The 13,928-nt window shown below is 38.9% G+C and overlaps 2 protein-coding genes across 2 annotated transcripts; both read right to left on the bottom strand.

The window, feature by feature from the left end:
* Positions 1–180: 180 nt before the first annotated feature.
* Positions 181–6,522, bottom strand: si:ch211-11k18.4. Its single transcript, XM_044050088.1, has 12 exons — positions 6,235–6,522; positions 5,000–5,111; positions 4,630–4,723; positions 4,352–4,406; positions 3,897–4,037; positions 3,127–3,287; positions 2,803–2,901; positions 2,549–2,694; positions 2,048–2,219; positions 1,861–1,973; positions 1,024–1,108; positions 181–936 (listed from the first exon to the last, which is right to left on the bottom strand). The coding sequence occupies exons 1-12, from the start codon at positions 6,350–6,352 to the stop codon at positions 877–879; spliced, it is 1,356 nt and encodes a 451-aa protein (XP_043906023.1). The 5' UTR covers positions 6,353–6,522; the 3' UTR covers positions 181–876.
* A 533-nt stretch (positions 6,523–7,055) lies between these two features.
* nudt9 (nudix (nucleoside diphosphate linked moiety X)-type motif 9) lies at positions 7,056–13,014 on the bottom strand. Its single transcript, XM_044051888.1, has 8 exons — positions 12,874–13,014; positions 11,885–12,172; positions 11,708–11,797; positions 10,489–10,575; positions 10,246–10,357; positions 9,777–9,923; positions 9,604–9,688; positions 7,056–8,938 (listed from the first exon to the last, which is right to left on the bottom strand). The coding sequence occupies exons 1-8, from the start codon at positions 12,969–12,971 to the stop codon at positions 8,793–8,795; spliced, it is 1,053 nt and encodes a 350-aa protein (XP_043907823.1). The 5' UTR covers positions 12,972–13,014; the 3' UTR covers positions 7,056–8,792.
* Between the last annotated feature and the right edge of the window lie 914 nt (positions 13,015–13,928).

A 13,928-nucleotide genomic window follows, 5' to 3' on the forward strand; every position in this document is an offset into this window, starting at 1 on the left:
TCCTGTTTTTGCTTTCAAATTCAAAAATAATAATCCTTATAGATTAAACCTAAAACGGCTGCGCTAAACAAAAATTGACAGCCACCTAAATTGGTGAGATTGTAGAACTACACAGAAAAAACCCCTACAATTTAATGCTATTGTCCTCATCATTCCTTCACCAAGACAAGAGACAAAAAATCTCATCCTTTAATGTTTTATTGAGTTGTCTTTAAAACAGTTACAATGTACAACAGAAGTACAGAGTACAAAAAGTTGAATTGGTCACCGTTAAAAATGTTCGATTGCTGGCTTACAACCTTCACTTACTATAATGGCAGGAGTTGTGCGGATAATTAAAATTTGACATAATTATACAATAGAGGTTCATGACACAAACTAGTGCATTTATATAACATCTAGTAAACAAAGCAGACAAACTACTGTATAAAATGCTGGTGAAAATCTTCCAAAGCAGTAACACCATGAGTAACACAAAGTGTCTTGCATAAACCAGTGCTATAGGCCATTTCAGCAAAATACAGTTTCTCTGATAAAGTAATAATATAAATAGTTGGAATTATTTAAATAGTTTAAGTGGTATTTTGGGTGTACAGTTACAGAGGACATGTTTAGAAATGTTCACAAAAAATAAAGGTTAATCTGTCATTAAGATGAACACTTAAGTGGTGTGAAGGGACATTATCTGTGAGGACATTATCCAACAGTTTGTTATTTGGGTTCTGTTGTATTCAGAGCACCAGAATTAAGAGTACTTTTCAACTGCACACTTGAAAAGATACAGCAGTGAGTGGTCAAAATGACACCACAACAGGAGTGAATTTCAGATTTAGGTCACTGAGGAGGCTGAATCGTTTGTTTGCATCCGGTCCATCTTTATAAATCCATGTCCTGATCGCTGACACTCTGGCGAAGGTATTCTTCATAGAGCTTTTTCTTGAGAGGAGAAATAGACAATTTTAAACATACTTTAATACAGCCCATTTATGCGCAGTAACACAGAACCAGCCACTCTCGTTTTACCTTTTTGGTCTTGACCACCTCTTGAACGTACTCCAGCTTCTCCTGTAGCTGCCTTTTCTGTTTGCCTGAAAAAGTTGGCCGGGTTCTGCAAAGAAGTCAAAGGAAACAAAGGGAATTTCAATACATTTTTTTAATAACAAATATACAGAGGACACTGAGGTCCTCTGTATAAGCTGTAAGCTTTTGTTTTATCTTCAAAATACAAATGAAAAAAAAAAAAAAAAGTATAACCACAAATCTGCCAGACTAAATAAAAATTAATAAAACTTGTAGAGTGGAAATACTGTTTCTGCAACTTTTTAAAAACTGTATTGAGATCATCTTCTCTGTCTTTAAAGAAATTTAGAGTAAAAAACAGTGTGGTACCATATACTGTGTTAAAGCAGAGCTCAATGGATTCGGCTTCAGCCATGTATCAGTATTGTATATACTAGCCTACAGAAAACACTACAGAAATGTCAAATTTTCATTTAGTAAGAGTGTCTACACTGTAAATACTCCTCTGTAAAGTTACATTTTGTCACAGTTCTTTGAAAGGAGAAAAACATCCTCCTCATCACCACCACCCACCCCACCCAAAAAAAAACACTAAAATATATTATAATCAAGAATAAAGCAACCAAGGAATTTTAACCATTTTGTACTTGTATAAAGAAAAAGAAAGTAAAGATATAAAATGAAATGTCTAACACACTGGACCTTTAAGTAAAATACAAATTGTATAGTAAATAAATAAGAATGCATAAGCTGTCCTTAACGTAGTTAAGAGAGCAACAAAAATGTATGGGTTATTTCAGACAAAAAAACTATGATTGTGCAGAGATCAGACTCTCTTACCTGAAGGAGAAGCGAGCGATGATGAGCAGGAGGAAGGAGAGAAGGACCAGACCACCACCACTGTAAAGCTGCTGCTCCATGGTCAGGGAGTCAAATATTTTCACGATGGGAGTCTGTAGATGATAAGATCAACAAGAATTAGACTTGATGGCACTAAAAGACTTTTTGTTCTTGCTTAGAAACTCACCAGGTAGAATGAGAGTGCATGTGTGCCCTCGGGCCCCAGAGCTAAATCCAGCAGCTCCTTGGACATAGTGCCCAGCATCAGTAAAGCCATCAGAGCCATGGGGACACTGAAGCCCAGCAGAGTGAGGAAGCAGCTCTTGCAGCGCGCTCGTCGGTTCTCTACAGTGGTCTGTCTGTGAGAGCAGAGGGTAAAGGTTGTTCTCTGTGGACATCACTGCCTGATACTTATGTGTGTCACTTTAATGTTCCTATCATGAAGAAGGAACCAACTATAGACATTTGCTTGGTTTTATATAAGTATAAGTAGTCAACCAGTACCCACACTTATTCAACTTGGCACTACAAGAATACAGGAAATACTAATTCAAAGTTCAATATCCTGGTAAAAATTAGCTGCTACGGGAATGAAATTTGAGATCAAGAACAAATGCTAGGAATGCTTGACTAACGTGGACCCTGTGGTAAGTATGACCCGAGCCTAACAAGCGTCTCTGTATGTTACCTGTCATTATTGAGCGTATCAGTAATGGCCTCACTAATGAGCTCACAGTCCTTCTCCAGAGAGTTGAGCGTGTTCTGAACCGTTTGGTTAATAGTTTTCTCAATGGTCCGACACACTTCTTCAACCTGGTTGACACAGCGACTTGGCTGTGAAGGGGAAAAAAAAATGTTTATGTTTAATTGGAGCAACACTACATGTTAAGAGCTTCGTCAGCTGACAAATACTTTATAACTCAATGGAAATGAAAATCTTGCCTTGTTAGGATTGGGAATATAGATGGTTGGCATGTCAAAACCACATTTGTTGAGTCCTGGTCGCTTGCAGAGCTCCTGGACAATCTGCATCATTACTCTCTGAGAAGACAAAGTTCATAATAATAAAACATAATTTTGGAATGTTGTATAAAAGGTGAGTTTGCATTTGCCCGAGGTTATTGTAATACTACATACTTGAATAATACCAGTACTAGAAAGAGGAGGCAGTTCATGTTTCACATCTATTGATGTGAAAATGCAGAGGAATGATTTGAAAATACAGACTGAAATTAAAGCACATTTTTGAGCTGTAGCTGTGCATACTTGTCTGTCTGACTCTCCTCCAGCCTCGTCAGCTTTGCTCAGGTAAAAATGCAGCCGGTCCCCATGTTTCTCATTCAGATTCTCCACAATGTTGAGGGTGCGCTTACACAGAGCCTGACCCATGGGGTCAAAGAAGACCAGAATCAGATCACAGAGGTCACCTGAGAGAGAGTAGAAATTACCATTATAAAAATATAGCTTTTATAACAGGTTGACTTGTATGAAATAAAGTAATGATATTGGATTAAAATGCATGGTAGTGTAAAAAATTCTTAGAAACCTTAAATTTTAATTTTATTTTACACATAGTGTAGCGACTAGGTCCTGTACTGTGGCACTACTGGCTGCTGATTGTTTGCTGGTAGGTGTTGTTTTCACATGCACTCGGGTATAAATCACAACTAGGTTTTTCCTTAGCTTCTGAAATTATATCAGTGATTTATTTTTCTTCCAATGCCCGCTTATTTTTCTATTTCCATAAAACAAATCAAAAAGAAACTTGACCCGAGCACAGTAGAAAACTGTTTGCTCTTTTCAATCTGCAACACCTGGGTAAAATGACAGGTGACTTCAAATAACTCAGCATGACCCTGGGCCAGTGTCAGCCTCAGGCAGAATAAGAAATGAAATACAACCCCCTAGTGGTTGGGGGAAAATCTCACAAATAAAATTAAAATAATAATAAAGTAATTAAGTAAAAGTAAAAAAGTAAAAGTAATTAAAATAACCAGTCATCACAAAGCCTTAGGGTGATTCAAGTAGCAACGCACCCAGCCACATGATAACGTCATCCACGTCAAAGGGATACTTCATGTCACCGTCCACCAAGCCTGGCGAATCCACAAATGTCACCAAGCTGAACCGCTTCTGCCGCGACGTGCAGATCTCTGTGCTGAGGTACTCTGAAACACCTACATATCGAAATAGAATGGAAAATGTCGGTGAGTAGCACATAAGCTGTTCATCTGTTCTGCTTTTAAATAATGTGCACCAACATATCCTTAGTGCTTCTATGAGTGACACATCACCCTACCCTCTTTATCTTCCAAAAGACTGTTAACAAACTTCAGTTTGTTGTAGCAGTGTTTTCATAGTATAGACTATACCTTTCTGTTGCATCATCTGAAGACTATGTGCAAATTAAGATTGAAAATTATATAGTATATAAAACCCATGAGCAATGTAGAGACAACTGAAAATGGCTGGAGAATCTGGAAAATCTCACCTTTGAACTCTTGCAGAGGTTTGAAGTGTGGATATAGATGAAGAGTGGCATTTCCCTGAAAAAAAAACACACAAAAAAAAAACACAGCAAGTGTCAGGACCTTAAGAAGTACGGAAATTCCCAGCTCCAACAAAACTCAATGAGATGTGAATTCAAGGAAAAATTAGCAGTATAACCTAAAAAAAAATAGCTGATATTAGGAGTGAGAAATACATTTTGAAAATCTTAGTTCACTGAACTAAAAGTGCATCTGCTTTACAAGCATGTGTTCCACTCACTGTGAGAGATTCTCTCTTGCGCCCACTTGTAACAAAGCTGAAGCCCTGGGTCTCAATGGCCACTCCAGTGCGCTGGATGTGCTCCTCCACATACCTGAACAAAACAATGTAAAATATCAGGGAGCTTGTATCAAGCATAGATACATACATTATTTAGCTAAATGAACACAGCGGTGTATTTTTGGAAGACGCATTCACAGTAACATCCTGCTGCATTCTATTTTTATAATTTAATAATTTACACTAATGATTTAATCCATTACTTTTTGCAGCCCTAGTGCTGCTGATGCACATGAACCTTTACATCTTATGAATAAAATAATGGCAGCAGGTTGTTTTTCTACAGAGATACTCTTAAAAATATATTAACCAGTTGATGAAGGAGCTTTTCCCAGCAGAGTGGTTGCCCATCAGCATCACTGTGATCTTTTTCCTGGGCGGCAACAACTTGACACCAACAGACTCAGCCACTGCAATCAAACCTGAACAATACAGAGAACGTCATTAGGGTTGAGTACAACTGACACACCTTTGTATTACAAATTGTTTATAATTGTTACCTCTACTGAGGTCATGTTTTCGGCTGCACATCTGAGCAGTCTTACTCAAACACTACAAAACGGATTCTGATTGGGGTTTGGAGGATATAGGTTGTGGTCCTAAAAATAAATGACTAGATACAGAATCAGGGTTTCCTGTTTTAACCTTGCAAGAGGGGGGATTTTACATGTTTGTTAAAAAAATAGCTAAAAATGTAAGTATTGCTTTGGAAATAATCATGTAATCGTACTTCATATGTATGTATAATATTACTGTGTAGTTTTGTCACAATCCAGATCTAGAATATTAAATATAGAGGTCCACCCATGTAAGTTTTCAATGGATTCTGCCAATCTTTAGCAATCGAAGCAGCCAATTAACCATATATGATGCAGATTGTTTTTTGTTTGCCAATTTTCTTTTTTCAACGACATAAAGTCCAATACTTACAAATACTAAACAGATTTGTTGTAACATTTAATGATGAATGAATAATGAGAACGTGTATTCTTGTATAATTAAAATGTCAAAATCGGTCCCTTTAATCAATTAATCGAACGACTTCTGACGAAAATCAGAAGTGATTTATATTGTATGATGCAGTTGAATGTATCGTAGCTAACAGAGAGTGTTTCTCCGAGTGTTTCTCTTTTCTCGATTAGTCGATTGTTCACACTCGGATTCAATTAGAGCAATGATGGTATTTCAAATCATTCATTTTGTTATGTCACATTCTACTAGCGCCGCTGAGCTATACTGACACAAAGTAAGTTCTAAAAATCTAAATCCAGGCGTTTCTTATCTTAGATAATTTAACACCGAGTGTTAATTTAAGTTAACTAGCTGTGTCATATTTTGCGACGTCAGACAAATCTGTGCTCCTTAGCTAGCTAACGGGTTACCTCCCTGCTACTTCCACGTTACTCACTTTACTTAGCTAGCTTATCATCTGTTAACAAGCGGCTTTGGTGGCTTTTTTAATTTATTTTTTTCCCCTAACACGCTGAGTTAATGTTGAACTTCAGTGAGAGTTTGCGCCTCAGAAGTTATGCTAACTAAACTCACCGCTGTCAGGATCCGTGTACAGTTGATGACAATCCCGCAAGATGCGTTCATCGCAGGACACACCGCCAGATAGCGCGTCTGCATTTGCGGCACTTCGACCCTTGATTTTCCCAGACATTGTTAGAAGCTACGGTGATATTTAAGTTTCAGAGAGACTCGTTCAACCACGCAGCAGCGGTGCGGACTCCCTGAACAAAGCCGGTTAGCTTTATTTGAATCGGCCCGGTACGTTGCAACACGGGGTCGAGACGCACCACGGCCACGTCGTCAGCTCCAGCAGGCAGCGGCTTCAATCGCACAGGCTTGTGGGTAATGCAGTTCATCGGTGGATTTAAATGCAGCAGGTCTCACACAAACACAGGAGATAAGATGTGGGGAATGCTCTTAAGTCTTAAGTCCCCTTATGGCACTAGTCCTCACATGACCATGCAACAAGATCATTTTTACACACAGACATTTATGAATGGAAAGTCAAATAAAAATTGTAATACATCTTCGAAATGTCAAAGTGTACAATTTAAGTCCCTGTGTGCATTTCTGAGCTGTTCATAAACAATATACAGTGCAGTATAGATTGCTGCTGTCTGAGAGAAGAGTTTGTCTGGTTCGAGGCAACAATACATTCAATGTGGTAAATCTCCAGAAGATGAGCTCATTCATTCAACAGCCAAAAAAATCATTATGCTGATTAGAAGATCAGTCACTGTACACAAAACACCACCTAATAGCATAAGATGAACTCCATGAAGAAATGTTTATCTGGTATACTGTTAAGTCCCAATACAAATAACAATAGATATAGAAAAAGACACATACAGAAATGAAATAAGTGCATTTTATTAGTTGTGGAGCATTTCATGGTATATTATAAGGGCTTTAAGATGTACTGTACATGTGATTTCTTCTTCGACTACAACAACCGCGAGCCATTAGCCGTAACAGCTAATGTTACTTACGCTGTACGACGATAAATACAGTACAAAGTGAAATACATTTGTGAGGGAAAATGTCCAAATCCTATTAACACTGATTGACAATGATTTACTATTCAAACTCAGGAGTAAAGGTTTCCCATGTCTTTATTAATTTTGTTGGTGCACATTATTCATACGTTACAGGGCAAGGAACATACAGTCTTTTTGTCATGTTTATATTCCATGCTGCTATTTAATCTCAATTTTGGTAAATGCATACCTTTGCTTTCTATTCTCAGCATGATATTTTGATTCTTGATGGAGCAACTGCAACCTAGCCCAAGTATTGTGATTCTGACTCATCCTGTTATTTTTTTGATTTCTTTTTGTTTTGTACGACCCACAAGTGAAAATTAAAGTAGGAAGAGGAACAATAAAACTGTTCAGGACATTAAAGCCGGCGATTAGATGATTTTCACAAAAACACTAACACTCTAATAAGTGCTCCTATACTGTAAATGGTCCACTTTAGCAAGTAAGTGGCTTGGGTGCACGGGGTGTCGAGTGGAGAGATAAAAGATTATACTATATAGTGTCACTTCAGCAGTAGAATTTCCCCACTCAATGCTTCTGGTATCAAACCTGAAAACAGCGGAATATCATATTGTACAGATAAATGTTCTGGTCTGATTAGAGTAAATAAAAAGAAATAGAATTTGTGATTTTTTTTTGTGTTTGAAATCAATTAATTCAGCTTGCTGAAACATGGGATACATTAGCTCAAGTAGATATTCATTCATTCATTGTCTACTGCTTTATATATTAGGGTCACAGGGCTGCAGTGCCAATCCTAGTTTATATAGGGCAAAGGGCAGGGTACACTGTCACATGTAGATATTATTAAAACAAATTTATGTTTGGTTATCTGTTGCTGACAGCCATTTGCTGACAGAAGTGTTGGATTAGTAATCCTAACAGATGCAAGCCACTTAATGTGACATTCTCATAGAAAATGAGATGCTCACCAGAGAAATGACACATATTTAAGCGAACATTTGGAAAGGCGGAGCTATTGAACGTGAAATGGCCTTTTGCTTCCACTCATTATCACCACTCCATTTGTCCTGCAGCTTCAGCTCAACCTCTTTGCACTGCTTTCCCAGTACATCTTCATATTTGATTGACATGTAAACAAAAAAAAAAGATTGTTCTCTTTTCACACTAACATTCATGTAGCATGTGTTACTATCAACAGCTCATAGGGGTTTGTACTTCAAGAACTCACAGGGTTCATTAAATCCTTGTCATCACTGAATTGATTAACATAATCTGCACCTTGCATTTTTAAAGTCTCCTTGTTTCAGTCTTTTGTTTTTATTTCCTCCCCTCTTTTCTGCTCTGCTCAGCTTTGATTGATCCATCTAGTTACATTTATTTTATAAGTTCTGTTATATTAATAGTAGATCTGCATAGCCACATTGTTCACAGTAATAAGATGCGCATTTGGCTTTCATTATAACAAGTGCATTGATAATATTTAAATTAGTGAGGTACATAATTCCGTGTGTCATGCATTCTAATTACACAAGTGCTCTCCACACAGAGAGAGGAATAATGCTCTTTAGGTTTAGAGTCTTGGTTTGTTTACCAGTGGGCTTTCCTCTCTTTGGCAACCAGCTCCAGAAAATGTGAGTGATTCGCATAGAGGGCCAAAGACGAGTCGACATCAACCCATTGGACTTGTCCTGCGTCATCACCAGCTTGTAGCGGCAGCTCACTCACACTGTCGCCTGTAGTGACAACACAGATATCAGTGTGCAACACAGTAGTCCCGGAGAGAAAAAGTAACTATAATTAGTTATTTTAATTATCTATGCATTTATGGGGCTACTGTAGCATAAATGACACAGTTGATTTAAGGCCTGGTCATACTTTCTGCACCCACATGTCTGCCAAGGTCCACGCAACGTTAATTTCATAATCCGCCCATTTCTGTGGTGGTCTGCACGGAAACCTACACAGTCAAATGCTAGAACACCTCCATTTTGAGTCCATGATGACCATACTTGCCAACTGCACATGCTCCCTGTAGCACAACACTTTTCAGTCCAGATGGTGGCGTACTTTAGTCAAAAGGCAACAAAGGAGACCGTAACCATGGAAGCTTGCTTGAGGTCAAACCCACACATTCACAACTCACTGCTCAAAGAATACAAGGACATACTGTACAAATGAGGGTGAAGTCCTGGCTAGAAATCACCACCACTGGAATGGAATGTGAGACTGAGCATGCATGCGTGGAACGCTGCTCTGATGCGGACCCTCCTTTTAGTATGAATGGAAACGTGGGCATATGCAAAAGTGGACTGCAAAAAGCATGGCCCAGCTCTAACCCATCAACGAGCAATGGGGTGATTAAAAAAGGAAGAAAGAATCATTTCTTAATTATTAATACCCGATTCATCATGAAAGTTGACTGCAACCGTCTCCATCCAAGCATTGTCAGTGTTTCTAGGATCATCCACGTACCCTTTATAGACCTGAAGGAGAAAATAACAAATGTTAGTTTTCCTAATGAAAGTACCCGTTGACCAAAAACATGACAACGTGGGGAAAAGTTACTCCAACCTGAAACCCTGGCGATTTAAAGAGTTTATTAATACGCTTGTGGATTTCTGCTTTCTCCGAGGGCGACACTGACAGGGAGTTCAACGCTTCTTCCGAGAATTCCCGTTGCAGCGTGAGCGAAACCTGCTCCCCTGCATCCACCATCCCCTACAACAGAAGCACATGCACACACATAAATGTATCCATTTCATTCCAAAGCATCTTTGAGCTGCAATCTCACACACACACTGACATTCGGACATTTTTCCTGAAAGTGTCCACAGCGTCATGCGTCTTCTCAAACTGTGTCCTTCATATGTGAATGGCAAAATGTTTGGTTAATCTTTGAAAGAAGTCTTCGATTAGCAGTGAGCATATCAGGGTTGGCAAAATAAAGAGCAAAGGTAGGAGGACACAATGGGGGGGAACGCTGCAGAAACTTTAAAAGAATCGATCATATTAATAAGATTATAAAATGACAGCCACTAACCCCAGGAATGGCCCACTCTCCACAGTCCTTCCTCTTGATGGACACAAACTGCAGGACAGGCCGTTTGGACACTGGGTGATGTATCTTGGCTCCTTTGGCATCTACTTTCCACCTTCCAGACCGTGACATACAAAAGGGCTTCATAATTAAAAAAAACTGCAAAGTGCACAGTTTCCTGTTCTAAAGAGTTGTGTTTATTCAACATCCTGATATTACCAATGTGTATGGTGAAGGAAAGATTACCTGCTGACGATTGGATCAGCTGCATGATTGGGTCCCCATCTCCCCAGCAGACCTCGACCAGTCAACCCCGTACGTCCACGAGGATTCCTGAATGCAGGAGTGTGTGTCTTTAGCAGTATATTTTTCCCCAAAATTGCATAAATGGCAATATGAATATAGTAAACTGCTGTAGTACTGTGGTTTTTAGTATTAAAGCTTAATTAAGTGATGCCATTGGGATTGCAATTTAATGAAATAGTTCAGGGATGTGGAAAGGGTGCCATTACTAAAGATCCTACTAAAAGGTTGACAACCAGAGAGCAGCTCTTTGCAGCCACTGCTGAATTCAAACGAGCATTAGGAAGGTGTTTGGCACATTAGCCATCAGACCAAGCTATATAATACAGCTACTTTCATATACAGACTTTAATTGACATCTTTGTTGGAACCCTTTTACAAAAAACAAGTACTATATATGAAATAACCTGAAAATTACAAAAGTAATTTGCCTCCCATCACTGTTTATTCCATACTTAACAGGCTTTGCTTTTGATTCTGACGGAACAAAATATTTACAAAAAATAAAATAATGGAAATGGCATGGACAAAAATGATGGTACCCTTAACTTAATATTATACTGCACACCTGTTAACAGCTATTACTTCCAAAAATGACCTCTGTAATGTCTGTATCGGCCAACAGGTAGTGTGGTTCACGCTTCCTGAGCAAAGTGCTCTACTGTCTCAGGTTTGAATGGTGCCGTCTGCACACTGTATTTTTCCGATCTGTCTATAAATATAGAGGATCATGACTTATAGAAGATCCTTTTCAGATAAGGTTAGATAAGATAAAGATTGACATTATTAAGCAAGAACTAACCAATATAGAAACATCAAATGCCCTTCCTGAACAAAAAGATAATGGTGGACAAATCTAAAAGTACACCACATAATAAAAGGACATTGGGAAAAATACAGAAGTTCTGGAGAAATAATAGAGGAGAACTGGAGGAAATTTTGGAGAAAGAAAGCCCAACAATGTTCTTCTCTGGCCATGAATGCAAAAGTCCAAAGACTATTCTCCGAGTCAGACTTGGAATAAATCATGATCTCTATATGCTGCAAGGGCACCAACACAATGTGTCCACGATTGCTTTGTCACCATGAAAGCCTGACAATTGTAAAATGCAAATGTGAGCAACATGCTTTTGAGCAAAACCGTTTCTTACAGTGAACTTACAGTGGCTTTTCCTTTTCCACCTTGTATTTGCCCTCAAAGCTTGTCCTGTCCACGGCACCATCCACAGTGTTGAAATTTGGACTGAAAGAACTGTAAAACAAACAAACACATTCCTGTCAACATGCAGCTCTAGTTAAGTACACTTGATACTCCTTGTACTTATTATGTGTTGCTCACCCAATATCAGGGTCTGCCCATGCTGGTTTCTTTGCTAGTACAGGGTCAGAGTGACTGACTGGTTTATACTGTGGCCAGTTCTGACTCCAGTCCACATTGGCATCAGGCACTGGGAAGCGCTTGATTTTGGATCCTGGGTACTCCAGGCATCTGGAGTTCTTATGAGGCACTGTTGAGGGTGGCATTGTGCAGACACTGGTCATGTAGCGGTAACAGCAGCTGGAAGAGATTGTCCTGATCGCGTGACTGGTTCTGAAAGGGTGAGAAGATGAGCAGGAAATAGCAGACCTGCGGGGAAAGAAACACGAGACAAAATGATGATCTGTCCACCTTCCCAGCAGCAACAGCAGCAACAGCAGTAGTGTGATCCTGGCATCTGTCCACTCCTTGACCTTGTGGCTTCACAGAAAATTGTATCCAATTTCTTCCACAGTATACATTTTCTGTCAGAAACTGAGGATGCATGTACTTAAGAGGAAACTGAACTCTCACTGCATATCACTAGAATATTGATAACATCATGATAACATGACCTGTGTGCTTTACACTACAATGCACACATCTGTCAGCTCAAGTAAGCCTTGGATTGTTATTTTATGTCATTTTGTTTGACATTTTACACATGAATTTAAATTAAATGCCACGCATATGACTCAGTCATCATCTAGCTAGAGACAAACAACCATTCACTGTCACACTCACTGCTATGGTCAATTTAGAGGGTCCAATTCACCTAATCCCCACATTGCATGTTTTTGTGACTGTGAGAGGAAGCCGGAGAACCCGGAGAGAACCCACGCACACACGGGGAGAACATGCAAACTCCATGTTCCAACCGTAATTCAAACTTTAATCTTATTGGCTCGCTCTGCAAATAATGCCACTGATCATAAGCACACAATTCCAGCCCAAAATTGTCGAGGAAACTGCATTATTAGCTTGCTATAAATGTACAACATGACAAGAAGCGAGATAAACGAGTGCATTACCCAACTCCGGCGGAGCAGACGGCGTAAGGAAGTCCGAAGAGAGTGAGCGCAACGCGAATCTGGCGGATCCAGTTGGGTCGCAGAAGGAAATAAACCATTCTTTTACGCAAAACCAATACATGCTGCGCGCTGACAGTAACCAGGAAGTACACCGCCCTGCGCCGTGACGTCATCAAAGGGGAGCGGTTACAGCGAGCAGTCGCACTCGTTTCCATGGTGACCACACTAAGGAGTTTACTGGTCAGTGTCCCTCTCAGAAATAAAATAACATGAACACACAATTGTGTTGTTGTTGTTGTTTTTTGAATAAGACTGTATATATTTTTGCTTTGATCAATATGGGATATATTCCTCCTTAACTAATGACAGAGTAGTTAATAGATTTCCTTATGTTAAAAGATGAAAATTCAGCTGTTACTGCACAGGGACAAAGCAGATGAAAATGCACATATTGTTAAACACAAGTCTTCATTAGAAATACTTTTATTAATTCAAATTTTTATCAAATTCAAATTACAGTCGAATTACAGCAAGCAAGATTAGGTAAATAAATAAACAAAATAGTGATGTACTGTATTATTGTAAGTATGAAGATGACAGTATGAAGATGACAGTATGTGCAGGTTGTTTTGTTAATGCAGTATGTCCAAAAACAGTCATTTAAGATTTAGGTTGAAGTGCTTAGATTGAGCAGCCTGATAAAATGCTGCACATACTTCCTCTTCTAACACAGCACCTCATTCAGACTGTATGCAAAGAAGGCATTTCAATAAGTTTGAATAAGTTTTTATTTGCTAGAGACTCCTTGGCTACTTCATCAGGAACTTCATTGCCATTTATCCTCGAATATGACCTGGAACACTCATATATTCAACATTACTGAACATCTCACATTCCCTATTCTGTGTTAACAGCATAGGGTGTCCATTATTAGGTCATGGCGAATGGCAATCCCACTTTTTAGAGCCAAAAAACAACAAAAAAAAACAAAAAAACATGATAACTGTACCATGGGAACAATACTCTTTAAGTTTGTATATTTGTACATTTACAAA

The sequence above is a fragment of the Solea senegalensis genome, linkage group LG19 (assembly GCF_019176455.1).
Source record: "Solea senegalensis isolate Sse05_10M linkage group LG19, IFAPA_SoseM_1, whole genome shotgun sequence".
Taxonomy (NCBI): domain Eukaryota; kingdom Metazoa; phylum Chordata; class Actinopteri; order Pleuronectiformes; family Soleidae; genus Solea; species Solea senegalensis.

What these genes read in the sequence shown, in the direction of transcription:
- si:ch211-11k18.4 (XM_044050088.1), bottom strand. Translation starts at nt 6,352, where the DNA reads ATGTCTGGGAAAATCAAGGGTCGAAGTGCCGCAAATGCAGACGCGCTA. An exon ending in GTACACGGATCCTGACAGCG is followed by an intron (nt 5,112 to 6,234) that starts GTGAGTTTAGTT and finishes TGTATTGTTCAG; the next exon opens with GTTTGATTGCAGTGGCTGAG. An exon ending in ACCTCTGCAAGAGTTCAAAG is followed by an intron (nt 4,038 to 4,351) that starts GTGAGATTTTCC and finishes TTCGATATGTAG; the next exon opens with GTGTTTCAGAGTACCTCAGC.
- nudt9 (XM_044051888.1), bottom strand. Translation starts at nt 12,971, where the DNA reads ATGGTTTATTTCCTTCTGCGACCCAACTGGATCCGCCAGATTCGCGTT. An exon ending in GTGGAAAAGGAAAAGCCACT is followed by an intron (nt 10,576 to 11,707) that starts GTAAGTTCACTG and finishes TCCTGCATTCAG; the next exon opens with GAATCCTCGTGGACGTACGG. An exon ending in TTAAATCGCCAGGGTTTCAG is followed by an intron (nt 9,689 to 9,776) that starts GTTGGAGTAACT and finishes TTTCTCCTTCAG; the next exon opens with GTCTATAAAGGGTACGTGGA.